The 21,023-nt window shown below is 42.9% G+C and overlaps 1 protein-coding gene across 3 annotated transcripts in view; it reads right to left on the bottom strand.

Moving 5' to 3' along the window:
• Positions 1-21,023, bottom strand: part of LOC133132654 (ecto-NOX disulfide-thiol exchanger 2-like) — a 176,142-nt gene that overhangs the window by 123,014 nt on the left and 32,105 nt on the right. For 2 of the 3 annotated variants that reach the window (XM_061248249.1, XM_061248247.1), the window contains exon 2: positions 7,199-7,291. In XM_061248249.1, coding sequence (XP_061104233.1) covers positions 7,199-7,232 — 34 coding nt within the window. In that variant the 5' untranslated portion in view covers positions 7,233-7,291. Of the gene's footprint in view, positions 1-6,886; positions 7,078-7,198; positions 7,292-21,023 lie in introns of all 3 variants that reach the window. The other variant, XM_061248250.1, reaches the window with a different exon arrangement.

Consider the following 21,023-nt stretch of genomic DNA (forward strand, 5'->3'; position numbering starts at 1 on the left):
ACAGGTTATATTTTAACAGTCCATTTTTTTATAACTGGATATTTACTGAAACAATTCAGGTAAAGTACGCTACTTAAGGGTAAGCTGCACCTCAGCTAGAATCACACAAGCCCTGGAGCTGTAACACCACCCTGGTGCCCTTAACAGTTAAAAGCTACACTTATGGCCATGCAGGAAAGATAACTTGACATGTCATGCCTTTGTGAACAAACAGCGACTAGAGACGGATTTGGAACCAACACTGGTACAGCAAAGAGGTAAGCGGATGGCCACAGTGCCTTGAGCCATCTGCTGGAATAATGAAACCATTACAATAGGCCAGTGGTTCTCAAACTCAATCCTGGAGACTTCTGTGTATAGTGCTTTCTGGTGCAGCCAATATCATGATTGATTATTGTGGTTGAACACATTGGTTTGAGTTCTTTCATATTTTTTCCCTCAATCTTATTAAGAGAATGCAGATTTGGCTCATTATGTTTTCATTATGTGACTTCTTATTTTTCTACCAAATTGACAGATTAGCCAGGTGTCCCACCTTTCATAAATTAAGGACCATTGATTCACATCTATCTTTAATTAGATCAATAATCATTTGCAATGAAGCACAATAAGCAAAATGCAAATGGGAACTTCATACTTCCTGGCATGAATACATATTTCTGACATAAGGTGACTAAAGATGGTAAACAAAACATGGAGAGTAATTAGACCAATTATTAATCAAATGCAAAACACCGTGTGCTAGCCTGAATACCAGCAGGGCAAAGGTGTGTGTTCACATCAAACATTCATACCTAAAATCATTTTTATAGCAAATGGTCAATGTTTTTTCTCAGTCATGTTCTCTAGTTCAATAGCTGCAGCACCGTAAGTTTATTGCAACCGAAGAAAAAAAAAAAAGAAGGTCCAATTGACAGGCATGGATATTAGCCACAGACCTGTAAGTGCTCATGTAATAGGCATGTGGTAATTAGGGAACAAACAGAGAACAATGCCTTTGACACCTGACATTTGTATTCCAAGATCAATAGGAGTCAGGGGACTAGCGAGAAGCACCTTGTCGAGGTTCAATAAAATCCATGTGTAACAGACTGCAAGAGACAGGAGGCTGCTTCTGTAATGGAAACTAGGCAAGGCATGTCGAAACACGAACCCCTTCCATTTTGCTGAAGGGGAAAAACACGGTGAAAGATGCGCTCCTTGGGTACACAAAACACTGACAAGGGAGCCATGACGTCCCTTCAAAAGCCCTTAAATTGACATGCCTTTGAAAACATTTTCTGTTACTTCTTTATATAAAAATGAAATATATCTAAGCCCAAGTACTATCATTATTTTTATCTTTGCACTTTCTCTAAAGGGTCAAAGCTATACAAATCAAAACCTTAAGTATGCCTGACTCTTTGAACAAAAATATATTATTATTTAATTGCAAAAGAAGTACCAGAAATGTCAAACAGTAGCAAGAATCAAATGGAACACCAAAATTTAAGGTGCCAGTTCATCAGAAACCTGCCAGAGGACTCGGTGATATTCAGTGTTGTTTGTTTTGGGATCAATAAAATGATTGTTACAGCTCAAGCAGACACAGGGGGAAAATGCCCAGAGCAAAGGTTCTTTGTGTTAAATGAACCTGGCTTCTGCAGGTTGGTCTCTGCTCATCGACCTGCCCAGTTTGGATCAGCCACACAGAAAGGCCCGGACAGGGCTTGAACCAACAACCTTCTGGTTGTGAGGCAACAGTGCTACCCACTGTGCCACCATGCCCCCCCCCCCCCCCGTGAAGGCAGTTGTCCTGGGATGAGGAGGGTATTGTCGGTGTCTACTCCACAATTTGGAGGCATCACAGTTGCGTAAATAATTCACAACGGGTAATTTCTGGAATTTTTAAATGGTGTTATCCAAGGTGGAGGGCTTATACACAGACATGAAGGGAGAGAGATTCAGAAATCCTCTGATAAACCAATCAGTATTGGAGAGGGAGGGAGGAGGGAGAGAGATTGAGAGATAGAGCAGGTAAGGGAGAGGAAGAGTGAATAAGACAGATTAAAGAGTGAAAGAGATAGAGGGTGAGTGTGAGAGAGAGTGGGCGAGCGAGAGAGAGAGAGAGAGAGAGAGAGTGGGCGAGAGAGAGAGAGAGAGAGAGAGAGAGAGAGAGAGAGAGAGAGAGAGAGAGAGAGAGAACAAGAACCAGCGAGATTCTACAAATGGGATTATGCCTGAGCTGGAGTGACGTTCCTCCGTGCCATGAATATTAAAGGGAGGAGGGTGCTTTCAGGGCTCCGGTAATTCGCTCCCATAACCCCCTCAAAGATTTTTATCCAATTTACATACAGAAGCCCTGCTGAAAGCAGGTTCTGGCACCTTAACCGATGCAACTTTCTCCTGCAAGACACCGTGTACACAGCCAGCGCGGCATTAATGAAAAACACTGGCGTTGGCTGCAATCAGAACAGGCAGAGCACGACTAGTCTGTTGCATGCACGCGAGCAGACCGTGGCCGCCTGTGGGCATTCTAATTTGTTCTGGCAGCCAAACTGTACATCTTGCACCAAAAAGTGTCAGAAGATCAGACAAACACTGGGCAAGCCTTCCAATACTGGACTTACGGAACTTTGACTTTCAGACCACATAATTACAGGTGGCAGGAGGGTTTTGGAAAGATAAAAATGTATTTGAACGCTTACACTATCTATTAAAACACGGGTCAATTTTTAAGGTTAACAGGGATATCAGGTCATACCATTTTGTGTGTTCTCGCTATTCTATTAATATACACTCAGTGAGCACTTTATTATGTATTTATTACTTATTTTGTACACATTTTAGAGAATTCTTCTGCCGCTGTAGCATTTAGAGGTTTGACACGCTGCGTATTCAGAGATGCTCTTCTGCATACCACTGTTGTAATGCGTGGCCATTTGCATTACTGTCACCTTCCTGTCAGCTCTCACCAGTCTGGCCATTCTGCTCTGACGTCTCATGAACAAGGCGTTTCTGACTGCAGAACTGCTGCTCACTGGATGTTTTTTGGGGTTTTTTCGCACCATTCTCTACAAACTACAGAGACTGTTGTGCCTTAAAATGACAGGAGATCAGCGGTTTCTGAGATACTCAAACCATCCTGTCTGGCACCAACAATCATTCCACGTTCAAAGTCACTTTGATCACATTTCTTCCCCATTCTGACACTTGGTCTGAAAACCAGCTGAACCTCTTAACCTTGTCTGCATGCTTTCATGTATTTCGTTGCTGCCACATGAATGGCTGATTAAATATTTGCATTACCAAGATGGTGTACAGGTCTACCTAATATCGTATATACACTCAGTGATCACTTAATGGATATTGATCTCACATTCCTAATTCAATTCTTGGGCTTAACAACCCCAGTATGATAAACAGAAGAGTCCAGCCACTCACAAGTTATGAACTTCTTATGCTGTGGGGAAACATCTTACTCAAACTATTAGCTATGTTCTTTGGTTGCTGTTTTCATTTCTGCACACCTTTCCCTCAAGCTCCTGACGCGCACAGCGATGCATTAGCTCTGAGGGTCAAGTCTGCGCTTTGATTTGAAGTTATTGATTTTTTTTTTTTTTTTGCTGAGAAACACAGAATGTATACACTCTGAGAGCAGCTGACACAGGGTGGCTATTTAGTCGATAAATGCGATCTGGCTAAGATGCATTATTCATCTGCTCAACTTGCTCTTATCCATGGCAACTGACACAGCTAGCGTTCACACACGAGCCTTTAATACAGGATATATAGTAAAGCTTTTCAGTGTCTTGCTTAAGGCAGAGCAACAAAAGCCGAGTCTCACTACGGGTTTGAACCCGCGGCTACTGACATCAGGAACAGTTCTCCAACCGCCCTGCTGCTTGAGGAGCAAGGCGTCTCTGAAGCGTTATTGAGTCTGGACCAGTCCCAGGCCCGTTTATGATGCATGCCATGGGCGGATTGGGGGCACGTGCCACACAAGCGGGGGTGGCGGCTGACTGCAGCAGGTAAGGCCAAAAGGACGACTACAGGACGTGCACACCCCTGGTGGTAAGCTTAGCATCACTCCCGGCCGTGCTGACAGATGCCAAACGAGGCTAACAGCAGCTACGTGGCTCCAAAAGCCCATTTATCGGCAGATGCTGCAACTCAACTTGGGGGAGGCATGGTGGCACAGTGGCTAGCACTGTTGCCTCACAACAAGAAGGCCCTGTCCGGGCCTTTCTGTGTGGACTTTGCATGTTCTCCCCATGTCTGCGTGGGTTTCCTCTGGGTACTCCGGTTTCCGCCCATAGTCCAAAGACATGCAGGGACTACAGATGAACATTTGCTCATTAGTTAACTCTGGTACATTTACATTGATGTGGAAACTGAAAATGTTGATTAATATCCTATACCCTAGCTTAAAAATATATATAAATAAACTTCCTTTACAATCCCTCATCAGTTTTGTGTCCCCTTCTCTCTCAGCTACCTACCATCTGACCGCCACTGACCGCCACTGCTTCACATCACTCCCCACAATACCTCTGGGACACGTCTCATTCTTACAGTAATGTTCTGAACGCCATTAAAAGCAACACAGGCATCATATTCCAGTGGATATGAGCTGGAAAATACAGGATCATTGACCATGGGTCATTATGTTCAGTCATGAATCGAGAGAATGGATCAAAGTAAATTGGAATGACAAGTTCTTAATATATCCTATACATTAGGGGTATTGGCAGGTACCTCTCGTTACGATACATATCCCGATACGATTCGATACACAGGAACAAGTAAATCTTTCTCTTAGGGGGAAAACCTCATACAAGAGGGGGATTTAAGTCTGGAGAATGAGATGGCCATTGCAGAACATGGTTATAGTTTTTACTTAACCATTTCTGTGTGGATTCTGATGTATGCTTGCCTACGATCAAGACTCCGCTTCCTAGCAGAGGCAACCAGGTTTTCTGCCAAGATTTCCTAGTACTTTGTTGAATTCATTTTGCCATTGATCTTAAATAGTGCCCCAGGCTCTCCAAAAGCATGACCGTAGGTACGAGTTTCTTCTCCTTGTATGCATTCCATTTGGCCACAATATGTTTAAGTGAATCGGGCGGCGTGAGTGGCCATAAGTGTGACGTTCTTGAACACACGCTTGCTGGATTCTTACTCGGTGCTTTAAATTGGCCGATAAAAGCAGTGCTTTGCTCTGATAAGAAACTCAGGAAACCCATTACGTTTGAGGTGAAAGCCAATGTTATCAAACTTAACAACAGCAGTTTGTCAGAAACTGTTATCAGTAGGTTTTTAGACCTATACTACTGTGCAAACTATATTTAAGAAATGGATGGAGTACATTAGTGGTGATTTTAAAAGTGCCACTTCTCTGCAAACCACCATTACTGTACAAGGCAAATATTACATTTATGGCAATGTCTACAAAAAGGATTTTTATTTGGACTTGGGTAATTTAGACTTACAAGGCGTCTTTCTGGAATGCAACCTGCTCCAAGTGTGATAGCTGGTTATTGTTGGTCTGTTTGTTTTAATGCTGAAAAAGTGCACAACCTGTGCTTTTGTGGCAGCCTGTGTGAGGACCAGAGCAGCTGTAGTGTACCCGCTCCACTCTACTCCCCAGCCTGGCAGACTGCAACTGTATCTCTCTCTAACGACCGCTGGCAGTCTATGGCCGCTTGGCGTGTCATTGGGAGGAACTAAAGTAGCGGTAACCTGAGGAAACCTGGCCACGAAAGTCATCATCATCACACCACTGGGACAAAGTCAAAAGGCGCCCTGCCACTGACAGTTTACAGTTGTAGCAGGGTAGCAACACAGGAGAGGTGTTAAGTAAGGGATAATACCCTATGAACAAGTCGGTTACGAGGAAATAACTGCCCGACCGGGTGGTGCTACAGGCCAATGATGAATGTTGCATTGCACCCTGAAGGGCAGTTCATAACCTACTCGTTCATAGGGAATTATCCTGCTTATACCATGGCTAAATTAGCCGAAGTAATGTAGCTTTGGACAATTTCTTTTTTAGTTTTTTTATTGAAACAATGGTAATGGGAGAAAAGATTAGTTCCTGTAGCTGAGCAAAAGGCTAAAATTGCCTGCTGCGACTAAAAGCACCATCGCCAAAGAAAAGTTCACTAGCCCACAGTCGCCGAAAGGAAATATAACATTTGGCTATTAACTAATGTTAGCTCGCAAAATAACAGCACGTAATCTATAGAAAGTTGATGCTGTATTCCATACTTCGGTGCCATGGAACGGAACAGAGTAATAAGACCTCAGGATTCTGTAGTTTCACAGCACTGTGGCTGCCAAAATCAGCTGGCATGTCTCATTTTTGCAGTCAGTCCTGCAAAACGGTAATGGCCGATGTAGTGTAGTTTTTTTTGTGTCCGTCATTGTCTATTTGGCCGGCCTGTTCCTCATTCGTTCCCCTTTCCCCCTTGTTTCTTTTCGTTTTCGGACTGCCGGGCCACAAAAAAAATTATGGACTTCACTTTAATATATGTAGTTTACAGAGAATATCAGCGTATTGAATATATTTTAGCCGCTCTGCGTCCAAGGAGGCTGTTTCTCTGAGCTTGCAGCACTGTTGTTTTTCGGAGTGATCGCAGCCAGTAAAAGTTTGATCATTCTCTCTATTATTACTACCCAAGTTAAAACGCTTGGTTGCATTCTGTTTGAAACATCTCCTATGGTTATCCGACATTACAAAGTGTAACTCGGTGCAATGTAGCCTACAGCAACATATTCTTCTCACCAGGTCGGCTATGATAAACGGATTACTTGGATGAATTAGAAATGCATTGCATTGCGGTGTATGGTGCACGCATAGATATTTGTTGGATATTCTAGCTGAGAGAAATTAATCACCACCCACGTGAGACATCTCGGCCAATCGGAATAGCGTATCTGCCCTTGATGGTCGGTTATTTTTCTGTGCCGTAGTATAACCTGGTGCCGCTCTCTCGCTGCAGGCTAAACTGCCGTCCGCTTCCCTGACCTCCCGAGCCACCCCTCTGACGTCCCCACGGGGGGGGCAGCGGTACAAGGCCGAATGCTGCTCTGAATCTGGGGCAGGAGGAATAGAGCAAGGAGAGGACCGAAAAATTAAGAGCGCTGCATTCTGCTCCCGGGGGCAAGAAGAACCTCCAATCCAAAATTCAGAAACGCGTAGCAGCAAACTCCTTACCTGCAGCCCGACCAGACCTGTAGTCCTTGTACATCTTCACGTCGCTGAAGCCTGCTCTCCAATCAAACCTCTCGTGGTTTCCAAGTGACAGCTCTGTAACCAAAAAAAAGAACAAAACAAATCAACATCCATGCAATATTTATCCCCTTTTTAATCATGCCACTCAGCTCCCCAGCAGCGCCTTCTCCCAACTCATAAATTCCCCTCCCTGCTCAAGGACACAGAGGATGCTTTAATGTGGACCTGGCCTGGATGCACCAGCCTCAAATGAAACGGAAAAACAAAAGGAAGGGGGGTAAAAATCTGTAATTTAGCTCACGCTCTAAGCCACGCAAACCTCCGTTTTCTGCGCGGCACTCAGAACCTCACCCAGGACAGAAATAGCTTGGTGACGGAGCGGGAGAAGGTACCGCTGGGTGCTACGGTTCAGCCCGTGCAGAGGCCTGGGAAAGATGAAAAACAGCGCGGCACACGTGCCTGCAGCGGCACTCTGCGACGTGTGACGCTCAGGGAACTGGGCCGGGCGGCGACAGCGCTAATTGGCTCCGTCGTGCAGAGCCACTCGTGCAGAAACGGGGCCCGTTGGGGGGGGGGGCTTGCGTACGCTGAAAAAAAAAAATTCTACTCCACCCCGCAGCAACCTCCTGAACCTCCACTACCTTACCTGGGTCTTTTTTTGAAGTAGGGGGGTATTTTTCCTACTGAGCCTGTTCGACTCGCGTGGGTGAATCTGGTTACCTGCATGCTAATGACGCGGACGTCTAGCATGCATGATGAAACCAGACTCCAGTCACCCTGCAAATCAGCTACGAATACCACCCGTCATGGCTGCGAGAGAGAGCGGTGCTTCATTTCTGCACTCCAAACACAGGCTTTTACTCTACCATATTAAATTAAATATTGTGCTTTGTTGGAAAAACTTGGCGTTGTCATTCAGGACAGACATGCTCCATCTGTAATTGACATCTCTTCCACAAAGCGGAACGAACGCCGCTTCGCTTCACCTGCGCGGGTGCGATTCTGAGGGAAATCCTGCCTTTGTATTCAGGCTTCCCCGTCTACTGTCAATATTTCTTTCTGAAAATTACGTTTCAATCTCTGAGGCTTTCCCGGCTGCCGTTAACGGTAAAAGCACCAAGTTCCTGCTCGGATGAGACGAACAAGCTCTCAGCCTGCCACCTCCAGCTGAGGGAAAGGTCCATTCCAGCCAAGACCATTTTTCCCCTGCTTTAGTCCCGCTGATCTCTGACCACGTTAGCAATTCTCACAAGCTCGCCTTAGGTCCCTGGTGAAGGCCCTGGCCTGCTTCTCACAGGAGGTCCAGGGCATCTCCAGATCGATACCACAGATGGACTGAGAGGTATCTCTGGTGCCCCCGGAAGACCCCACAACCTCTACAGTGATCCCTGCGCTGTTAATTTGCACAAGATTTGTAGTCATATGATGTGCTCTGTGTGTGGAGCAGGTTAAGAGGTCAGAGCAAGCCCCCGCCATTCTTGAGGAAACTCATACAGTGAAGAAGCTGATCCACTCACACACCGTTCGGGTCCCCATTCGTCACACTGAATAATGGCTTCTAGGCTGAACGGGTCTTCCCTCAGAGGATACTAGCCTGTCTGTTATTTATGTATTTTTCCCGTCGCACATAAATGCGTGGAGAGACTATGGAGAAAAGTGGGACATTAATGTCACTAAATACTTATGTTCATCAAAACACACTTTTCATATCACCTCGAAATGTTCGTTTTACAAGAATTTTAATGACATCCAAGGATTAGCCCATTTTAGTCATTAAACTTATATTAGCGCAATTTGTGTGACTGTACTTTGCCCAATGGCAGATGAAAACATTTCTAAGCAGAAACGGATACATTTTGCCAAAACCAAGAACACACTTCATGGATTCCCTCATTTGTACATTGATGGAGACAAAAATGGAAAAAGAATTAGGGGCTTAATGTCTTGCTTTCCCCAGCAAGACATTATTTCACAGCTAATCTGCTAATGTTTTGCAAAATTACTGCCACTGGTTCCAGTTTTGTCATAGAGAGCAGTGCTCTTTTTTAAAATGAGTAATGTCGGATAAGAATATGGTTTCATTGGTCTTAGACGCTCTTCTTGTGATACATTTCAGAGGAAATTGATACATTTTTTGAAAAAACTAAAAATATTCCTTCAGTCTGTATGAGGGGAAAAAAAGAGAGAATATAGTAAGGAATGCTTTAACTGCTGTGAATGACAGAATCTAGGTCAGAGCTTTTTAGAACTTGGTCCCTATATTGGTTTTTTTTGTTCGGCTAGTCCATTAAAGAAAAATAACATTGAGGGCTTTATTTTCATAGTCTGATTGCAAAGTCTATTTAGCAAGGCTATTTAGGGTGTGGTCAGGTGCACGGCGGACCGTAAATGCGGAAAGCAAGGTTCAGAAGGGCTGGACTTGGTGGCTTAATTCACTAATAGGTCTTGTCTCAGGTGTAACATACAATAAACCAATCAGCATGTCATCTATTCCCCTTGGGGAACTGCTAATATGATAGCAGATGGAACAGAGAAATGTACCTTTGAAGAAAAACACCGGCTCCCATACCAACTGTATCAATTACAGGAACAGGTGAAATCACATGTTTTTAATAGCCTGAAGTATGGACGTCTGGTCACTAATTAAAAGAAAATGCAAGGAGAACCAAGAATAGGGTTAAACGAGCCTTAAAATGACATGTGACATTCAAATCCCGCTTTTATAATCATAACAAAATTCAAAAATTCTTCATGCACAGTGAGTCCCAGGGACCATTTCACCATCTGAAAAACATTGCAATGCACGGAGGTGATTTAAAAGTCCAAATAAAACCAATATTGTCTGGACCAAACTTCGGAGTGCGAATAAACCAATTCCGTCCGGGTACCAGGCAATAGATGAAGCAGATCTTTTATATATATTTTAACAACACTGACATGTCATATTTGTATTTCGTAAAGCTCAATATGAAAAAACACTGGCAGAACATGGCTACTTGCTCATGGCAACAAATAAAATCTCAATAAGCATTAAAAAATAAAAATAACCCACGATTTAGGCTATAGCCTATGGTCGGCCAAATCGAAGAAGGCAAAGTGCAATATGATCACAATAACATTTCAAAGAATCAGCACCCGAGCAAAATGCATTTTATCCACATCATGAAGCAGATAAATAACTTAAACTTATGCCCTGCACATACCGTTGTAGAACTGTTGAGGGGGATAACTGACTGCAATGGTAGATGAAGTCAATAAAACATACAGTAGAAGGTTTTACAGGACTGTTGTGGTAGAGAACACAACTGCAAGCATCTGTTCGTCAACAATAAACTGTGCCACATCAAATGCTTGAAAACCCGGAGACAAAATTTAGCTTGCACCAATTACAATTTCAGAAGGCATTATATTCACCTCTTCAATGGAAACAATATGACACTTATCTCAGCCAAAGAAAGTGCCAATTTGAATCCCGGTGTTTACAAAACGGTCAGTCGGCCTCTTAAATCAAAAGGAGTCAGGGAGGCAGCCAAAGACACAAAAGACAAAATGAAGAAATGACATACCCGACAAATCCCAAAGGTATCATTAAAGAGGTTTCGCTTGGGTATGTTATTAAAGATTATGATTATGCATATGATTACTGCAAAAATTCTTGCAGTCTTGCATCTCACAGTCCCTCACACAGAAAATGATTTCAAACTATGACAAATAAACTGCATGTTCTAAATAGGAAAAAACAAAATAGTGTATCCAGCATATCAAATGAACTAATATCAAATAAAGATGATTATATATTACAAGCCAATATATTCAGTCTGTCCACAAAGTTTAAAGTAACAAATTAAACGGTCACATACGATAACATTGTAAAGTTGAACATGAAAGCCTGGTAATTGGGATGATTTTAGCTTTGAGAAGCAGAATATATATATTTTTTTCCCCCACATTATTTTCATCATACTGGAAAAAGAAGGGTGAAAGGAAACTAAAGTTGAACGTAGAAATGACTGGAAAAGACAACAAAGCGAATATGTATGTGACACAAACTGCTTTTGAGTGTGACTTGTTTGGCAAAGTACAGAACAGCCATTAATTCAAAAGCAATGCTTACCATTATCCAGACAAAGAATGATACAGTGTTCATTATGTTTGTTACATGTGCAAGTTAATCTGTGTTTGGTAACATATTCAAGACAATGTTTCCGAATCATATTTTGAGGAATCTTTTTTTGTAACCAACCGATTATTTTTGCCCTAGTGTCAGGTTTGTGTTCTGCCCGATTCTAGTCCAATCTTGGGCATGCAGGGAAAGCAGCAGGAACAGCAATTTATTACATTACCTTCCAAAGTCAACAGAAGTAGGCTACACTCAAATTCAGTGAAGAGTTTCCACAGTCCACCGAAACGATGATAAATTATGAGTTTTATTTACAATTAAAAGGCAAAATGATAAACGGGTATTAGACATTTTCAGCAATGTGTGCAAACTCATGTTTGCCCTCTTATGGTGATGAAGCTGGTATCCAACCATTTGCTTACTGTGATGACAGATGGGCAGAAGTTGTTGTTGGGCCAAAATAAATAACTAAATAAATATATAAATATTTTACTCCTTCGTTTCTATTTGCCCACATGAACACCAACTGCCAGAACCTTACACGTTTCCAACTGGAAAGGAACAAGAGTGTAATGGTGAATGTTTATTCATGGCCTGGTCTGTCACAGGGGAGATTTTTGGCTGAAGACTTTACTTGGAGATAAAAATGTTAAAATCTGAATACAGACCTTGCTTCATACGTGAACCACTGAAAAACAAGATGGCTGTCCATGAGCCCACACTGACGCCATTAAAAGTGGCAACTAGCCGAATTACCCAAAAATACAGGCCAACGTTTTTGTCATGATGATAACACAACTTCATCTGACCATGGGGAAAATGGTGACAGTTTTATTTGACTGTGAGTCACAGCTATGAGCTAATTACAGTATGCTGCACAGAGAAATAACTGTAAAAGCATTTGCACTGGAGTACAGGGATGTTCTTCTTGATACAATAAGCATCACAACTAAAGTTCAGAGTGCATATCAACTCCATTTCAGAGCCCAAAAATAATTGTCTCAACTCTTCTCTTCGGTATACAATTACCATTGCAGCAAAAAGTTCAGTCGATTACTATCGCTCAAACCTGCAAACTCTTGAATAATGTAAAATGTATACAGAGGTGTTAGTGTATTCATCCCCATAGCCTATTACAATACTCCGCTGTGATACATTTCCGAAGCGCCAGGAATGATGCTATAAATAGGATAAAAGCAACTCTGCTGCCCTTCCCCAAAGCAGGATAATTCTCTCTCATCATTATTCTGTGTGAAACACATCAAGACCAGGCATGCTCATAAACATGATTGCATGTACAAAGATATACACCCAGAAAAACATGCCATCTCAGAAGCAACGCGCAAAAAAACAATTCACGGAGACACACGGATTCTAGAACAGCGAGGACCCCCTTGAATGAACTGAAGTCCGAGACGATGCCACGATGGCAGAGTTTAGAAACATTCGACATTCTGGGCCATATCATCCCTCCCATGTGCAGAAGTACAGCAGTGGTCACCACTGAGCGAAAGAGTCCAGTGCCATCTGGATTAATCACACAAACTTAAACCTTCATACATCACAATGCCCATTCCCTCATCTCTGCGCTAACAGACATCACACACTTCCTTTGAGGATTTCAAATACACAGCAAAAGCCATCCACGTGGCAGAGGGAGATAGAAAGTTAATGGTCAAAAAGACAAGGTTAGAGATCAATCAGTTTAGCCGTTTCACCATCATCTTAATGCAAGGCACAGGGCTACTGAATGGCTTCACTTCATAGCGTTCTTTTCAGTCAGTACTGTGTGTCCAACATTGTAAGTTACCATAGTCACCAGTGCCAATAATACCCTTGTGGAAAAAAGAAAAAGAAAGAAAAGACAGATCAAGTTCCATTTGAACAGTATGCAGACCCCAGGAAGGCTAGCTGATCGCCATGGCATCAGCTAATGGGGATCCTTTAAAATAAACAAATAAATAAATGAACATACTGTAAGATCGGCATTGCAAAATGTTATGTGTGTTACATATAATATGCGGTGAATATATCCACAAACACATTATCTTCTACTCATACTACATTATCCAGTTCCCTCTCACATTATCATGGTATCCAACCATGATATTTCAGTCGGAACATTATGATACCTTGTAGAATTGTACATACTGAACTCTCATTGTACAGGTGGAAAAGTACAATTCTCCTCTGAAGTTCAAATATTAGCACTGGATTTTCAGTTCCCAACTTTAAGTCACGGGAAGCATATCAAGAAGAAACTATGCCATAAACCATGACACAACATTTTTGTCTGAATGCATGATGAACTGGTCACCCCTGTTCATTTCCAATGTTCTGACTGTTGTTGTCAGGTTGGGGAAGAACTTCAGGGCTGACCGCCCATAAGTCTCATCCAGCCATGGACTATTCAAGCCAATGGAGCCATGCCCTGAACCAATGAGCTGAGGTTGGGTAGAACATGTTTAGACTATAAAACACCAGGAAATTAACGCTTTGCACCCCTCAAGACAGATACAAGAACATAAGGTATCATCTAGTCTAATTGGGCATCAATAAAAACAAACAATGCGCCATTATACAGAGAACTGACTTGAGAAACGCCTCCCACAATATGACTGAACATGGCAGTACAGTCTTGCTAAAAGATATTGGCAAGGAATCAGTGATTCCAAGGTTCCTGTAAGGCATTCATATGACGGAGAAAGAGAGGACTGAATGCATGGTGCAGGACAATCGTGTGCCACACACGTTTATTAAGTATATTCTTGTGTATTACAGTCAGACTAAATTGTCAGATACCTAGTTTTTAGATTACCGGCTTTGAGAGAGATACTGTTGCTGCCCGTTTCTCCATCTCTCTTTTCCTCCCCACAAACATCAAAGGAGATATACTTTTTTAAATGCACGCTGCAGGTCTCATCTCTGCATACAAACTGGAGGTGTACTGAGGTCTTCAATGTGGAAGTTTTATTAATCTTCGGAATAAACACAGACCATCAGAACTACTGGGGTTCAAGGGCTCAGTGTGGCCACTGAACGGCACCAGGATTTCACTTTTGATATTTAGTCTGAATGGAAATCTATGACATTCAAATTAAATTATCAACTGAAAGTTCTAATGTCGACATAGATCAAGGTTGTTGAAGTCAGTGGGAATTGACATTTTTAGAAGCAGTTCCAGTATCAAGCGGAAACCAACAGGCACCAGTGCCCCCACTAAACATGCACAAGCTTACAAGCTTCACAAACTTTGAGCAGAAAGGGGGATCCATTAAGTGTTTGTTCTGAGTTTCATTTTTCACCTGCATATTTCCTTGCAGGCAGTGTCTTTTGGGGGTGTTCTGAATGGAAGAAGCAGAGAGCGTCGGACAGCATGGACATCGGGAGCCACACGGTTAGATGAGAACCAGGGCTCATTATCTAGGATAATGGAGGAGGACCCACCGTACGCAGAGCTGTGGGAGAAACACTCGGGCAGGAAGCGCCCTGCGCATAATTTATTACCCTCTGCACCCAGCGGCCCCACGCACATAACCTCTAGCCCGCTGAGACCGCAGGGGCGATGAAATGGGATTGCCGGGATAATGGGATTTCACCCGCAAAAATGGTACACAAGGCTCTCTCGAAACGGGTGAAATCCACGAAAGCCCCACGGAAGAACTGCGACATCAAGAAAAAGGGCAAGTGCCTAACCTTTCCATTAATAAATTCCATTAATAAACACATAGCTCCGTGTTGTACTTACATGAGAGAAAGGACGGGAGGAAAACAGTCCGTAAAAGTGAGCGCTAGAGAAGAGTGCATTCGAACGGGGACTGCCCAAGCAGCAGAAGACCCAGCCAGAGGCCTTCAGGTTTGCAACACCAGCTCCCAAATTCAGTGGAGGCGGCACTTTATTAAGGACTGATAACTGCATGTCCAGCATAGAGCAGAGTCATTCTTCAGAAATAAAGGTGCAGGGGAGATACATTTTTGTCCTTTAAGAAACACATTTCTCAAGTGTTCTATATATAGGTACTAATAAGTACCTCTCACAAGCAAAAAATGATACAAAGGAATAACACATCTAGCTTTCCCTTGTAGGCTTTTAGCGCTCCACTGTCCTTCTTTTACATTATATTTCTGGAATTAAGCTGCTCATGTAGCAGATTAGGAACCATGGGGTCTTCTGTGAGTTGTAATAGCCCTGAATTTGGTGTCAGTCACCTCACCCCAGCCGTGTCCCAGTAAGAAGACCGGCACAGCACCCACACGGTCCGGGCGAAGTGATCTGTAGATCTTTGATGCTCTGACTCAGAGAAGGCAAAGGCAGCTTTCACGCAGCAATAAAACATTTGGGGCGAAAAGAACATGTGCACACAACACTATAAATTACATTCTGACACCTAGCTGCAGACTGTTTCTGCGTTAAACTTGATTTTGAGGCATATGGATTCTTGATGCACCTTTTTTTGGAAGCAAAAGACTGTAGAATGAGTGGGGGTGTGTTTGCACTGTCATATCACATGATCACATGACGATTTGTTTTTTTTACCAAAAACTAGCATTTTGATTATTACTGTGACGCCCAAATTTTATCTTTAACAGATGGCTTTCTAGTTACATCTGCAGTGACTATACTGAAAAGGCACCTTAGAGTATAGCCACACAACACTTAAATTGTGTAGTTTTCTTTCTTTGAGTTGCTTGTGTTTTGTCACATGCGGTGAAAGCACATTTATTTAATTAAACTGAGCTTGCCATTTCAGCTTCAGAAAAACTCTGTTTCGGCTAACCGTTTAAAGATTTAACTGTTCACACCCGTACATGACAAGTTCCCTCATTTGTTTATGTTTCGCATCAAGAATGATAATATGATTTGTCAACTGTGACAGGAGACTTTCAAATTGAGAATTGTAAAAATAGCAAATTCCCTTGGGCATTCAGTGTGCTAAATACACTGGCACTCAGAGGTAGAATACAATTGGAACACATTACGCTGCAAATTTATGATAATGGATTTTATATAAAATTTTAGTCAAACATTATAAAACAGCTGTCAAAAAGAATATTCATCCTGGGGAAGGAATACATTAAATTCGTATGTCTTACTACAAACATCATCACTGGATGATGAAACGGATTGCACCCACGGCCACTGAACTGTGAGCCTGTCAACTTGTGAGGACTGATTCACATACATCATTTAGTGGACCAGCAAGACATTAGCTGCAAGCAAACAGAGAAAATTCTTATGGTAAATGCCACGGACATTTAAATTAGAACACTGTAAAGCCTAGGTCCCACTGAGGGTACATTTCAAAGATGACTTGAAACCTGAACAGTTCGGAGTGCAGAATGGCCATCGTTGGCAGATTTCTGTTTAATGGTCTGGGAAATAATTCACAACAGAGTCTTTATGACTTCCCCCTGGACTGGCAGGTCCAATGCCATTTAATTTCACAAGCTGAAAGAGAGAAGACTAAAACAGAGTACGAAAAGAAATCATAGCTGGGCAGACGGCAGGCTCTATTCAGAATCTAAGGAAAGCATACGTGACTCAAAAAAAGATGATAAAATAGGCGTCGGAAATTGAAGCTGATATTTAGTCATTTGGGAGGTGGTACCACTTAGTATGTCCATTTTGACAATAATTGTGTTGCTATTATCACATATCATATAATAGCACAGAGACGAGTATTAACTCAGAAAGAGAAAATCTAGATATGTAAAAAAAAGAAATTAATAATAATAATCTCTGATACAGTGGATGGCAATTCGCATCACTCCTTGGTCTCTGAATATTAAGTGTGGAGCCGTCAACCACATTTTAAAATTCAAATGGAACATAAATGCACAATGACCCAGAACTATCAGCGATGATTGAACCGCGAGAACTGTAATTTCCCAAAATGACTCCAACTTCTGACGATTAAGATGCTGATGGAATGCTTCTTTCACTTGTTTAAATTTAAATTGGTACAAAGCAGCTTTATGAATATTTCTCATCCTGCATCTTGGCCCTCTACATTACTTCCATTTGTTACAGAACAGAGCATTTGCTTTAAGCAAAGCATAAATAATTCATTGTTTACAGCCAACACGATGAATACTAATCTCCCGCTATTACAAACCAGGATCGGCAAGGCTGATTGCAGGACGGCAGCGTCACTGCTCCTGACATTCCAAATGGACAATGCAGTCGAATGACATCCAGGTTCCCAACAATGTGCCCGTTTGCCTATCTTGCAGCCAAGGAATTATGCATATAAAATAAATGAAGAGCAAGGTATTCCAGCCATGTGTTCCATTCCACTCTGCTATTGACTCAAATTAATTTATCCATTCTCCATAGACCATGTGCCACCACAAACAGGGATATAATTTTTGGGACGTTTTGACCAGACGCCTTCCTGCCCCATAGACACATACCCGGGGCAACTGCGTATGCCAGAGGGCGCTAGAGAGTTTCAATAGGAGTGCACGCATGATCATGTTTTTAGCAATGGGTGACCGCCAACTCTCAAAAGAAGTATCCAGAAGCTGAAGCTATTATACAGGGGGGGTTGACTGAGTATACATGCCGCAAAAGAGCATGTATACTCAGTCAACTTACTCTGTGTAAGTAAAGGTTAATAAATAAATAAATAAATAAATACAAAGTGAAGGAAGAAAACGGCCTCAGGGCTCCTAGAACGGACAAGTTTGCTTGGCAAAACTTGGCCTGTGTTGACTCGGAAGTTCCCACTCTTATTCATGGTGAAATCACGAAAAAAATATACAAATAAATTACAGGACGATTTTGTCTCGGTGACCCCAGTACAGCAGCCTCGGGCGCCGTGTTTTTCTTTATATTTCAAACAACAGGCGTTGAAAAAATGTGGTTTAACTACCTGCAGTATAAATCCCAGTTTAAAAAAAAAAAAAAAAAAAACATTTGAGGTTGGAAAATAATTTCCTCTGGGACCTGAGGTTCTGCAAAGCGCTTTCTGCTTAATGGCAGACACAGGTTACAGCGACGTTGGAGCATTAATCTGTCTCTGGCCCCCTGACCCCAAGCGATTTCCCAACCTGCTGCACAGTTCCATAATAGGCTGGCCATTACAAATCAACCTGAGCGGAAACACCCTCCTGTGGCACGGTGCGGAGTCTGCCTAGCCCCAGCTTCTCTACAGTGCAAATGCAGAGGTTTGGAGCCAACCGCTGGTAGTTGTTCATGATTCTGTTTGGGCTAAAAGGTTCAGAGCCAACTGCTTGTAGTGGTTCATGATTCTGTTTGGGCAAAAAAAATAATCTCAAAAACCTGGTTCTACCACAACGATACAAAAATGTAGAGAAGGTATTTATCCATCTGCCCTTTCTGACCCTGAAACCACATAGTTTTGTAACGCACTGCAAATCAAATCGGCTAATTAATAATTCACAGTAGCTTTAGATATTTTCTTGCTGAAAGATGCTGCCCTAAAATTGATAAGGAATCTTGGAAAACTGCAAAGTCTCCTTTCACTGGTCAGTCAACTAAGGGCCCCGCTTAGACTTTTCCTCGAAATGGAGCACATGATAATTTCACAAAAGCGTCAAAAAACAAAGCTTAAAATGAGAAGCCCCTCTCTTGTCAAGAGATAAAGAGCAGTGCTACATCCTGACTGAAATGCACCTGCACTAGCAGCGGGAACCATGGACATGGGCAGTGTGAAGGAGAAAGAGCCATCTTCTGCAGAGAAACTAAACTTCCACCGCTTGCTAAAGTCGCTCTTCCCCTCAGTTCTCGGCCAGCATGAGAGCTTTCCATCGCAGTTATTATCGCCAGTCACCACTCAAGGGAAGAGCTTCATGCCATAAACAAAGAGGAAATATGGTTGACAGATGGCAAGTAATTCGCTCATAAAATTTGACATGTCCAGGACATGAAAGGAAGAAAGCGATGGGGCTGACCTGGTCTGCACTGCTGGATTTAGGATTTAAATAGGATCAACTATTCTGCTCCCAAACGCTGTCTTGTACAGAAATCGGCTATTAAAATCTCTTCTACTGCACAAAGACATATTCCTGCTTCGCCAATACCGGAGAAATGCATAGATTTCACATAATCTAAAAACATTTCCATATATCTTTCCCCAGAAGTGGTATATACCTGTACTTTCGATGTTTTTTCCCCAAATCAATCCCATCATGACCATTGTCTCAGTAAATATGGATTAAAACATTGGCAGTAAAAACATTTAATCACAGCAAACTACATGATGACCAAACCAAGCTGACCACACTAGTTCCAAGCTGAGAAGAATAAACAGAGAAAACAAAGTAAAACACTGACATGATTACAGGTTCTTCTCACGCACGATAGATAGACTGGCCTCCTTCGATAGACTGGCGCAGTAGTGTGTCCCCTGAACACGGCTCCAAAGGGCAACAGAACGTTTTCACAGGCGTTTAGAGGAACAGAGGGATGCAGATCTGCTGAACAAAAATGCATGAACCGCTGATCTCTCGCTCACTTTCCGTGCTCTGTGTCCTCGTTCCTCAATCTCTCACAACTTGCAGGGCGGCCTTGTAAGTCACTCCAAGTAAATTAGATATTATATAAATCTTGCCAACATCCCAGTGGTCCTTGAGAAGTGGCTCAGAACCCACATGGTACGGCAGACCTGCCCAGGACCGGTGGGCTCTCTCTGCCCACACGGTACGGCACACCTCTGGCTCTCTGCGCCCACGCGGTAGGGCAGACCTGTGGATCTCTGCGCCCACACGGTACGCCCAGGACCTGTGGCCCTCCATATAGAGGGGACAGGTGTCACATTTGAGGGATGAAGCGCTGACTGTGCAGACCAGACCACCTGCCACTCCATCTATACCCATAACAATAAATTACTGCTGCAAAGGGGGGCGAGGGATTTTAATTTACCAGAGTGAATAAAAAGTGCATATTCCGCTGACCCGCTCTTTCTCTGGCAAGGCAGAAATCTAACAATGCAACATGTTCGACCAGAGGATTGGGACCTTTGAAGACAGAACTATACAGTAATGGTTGTAAAGGAAGTATATTTCTGGTTGAGAACAGTTCATTTGGTGTTTTTGGTGTTCTACACTGTTAAGAGCTAAAGTGAGTTCAGTGAAAGATTCTTCTTTAACTGAAGGGAATTTGGGTCTCAGCGGCTTGCGCAATGGCCTGACTTATTTAAAGTTTCATGCTTTGAGGAAAGCCCTGCTCCAAGGCTGCCATCAGTCACTGTACTTGGACACTTAGCTGCCCAGGCTGTGGAAAGACCCGGTAGAACCGGCTTCATTGCAATGCTGGGCCGAGCTGTCCCGCCGCACGGCATCAGTGTTCGCAGACCAGCTTCTCATAATGGATTTCTGAAGACAAAATCATCTCAAAATTAAAAAGTCATCCGGGGAGATGGTTCCAATCATTTGTGCAAACTCAAAACAAATGGCAGTGATTTATCAGGTAACTGATGGGGGCTTGGCATAGGCTGCCATGAAGAAATCCTGAGAAGACTTTTCATATGCGCCCGGATTGCTTGGCTCTGCCTCGAATATAGCAGCTCGGTGTCCTCAGAGCCCAGTCAAAAACCACTGATTCTCCCCCTCTGTGTCATTTTGGGACTGCCGAATGGGAAAGAAAAGGATGAGGCAAACAGCGTCTTCCAGCAGCAAACAAAGGATGGAAGTTGCACCTGTGGGTGCAACTGCCGGAGCAAA

Source organism: Conger conger, chromosome 7 (assembly GCF_963514075.1).
Source record: "Conger conger chromosome 7, fConCon1.1, whole genome shotgun sequence".
Classification (NCBI taxonomy): Eukaryota; Metazoa; Chordata; class Actinopteri; order Anguilliformes; family Congridae; genus Conger; species Conger conger.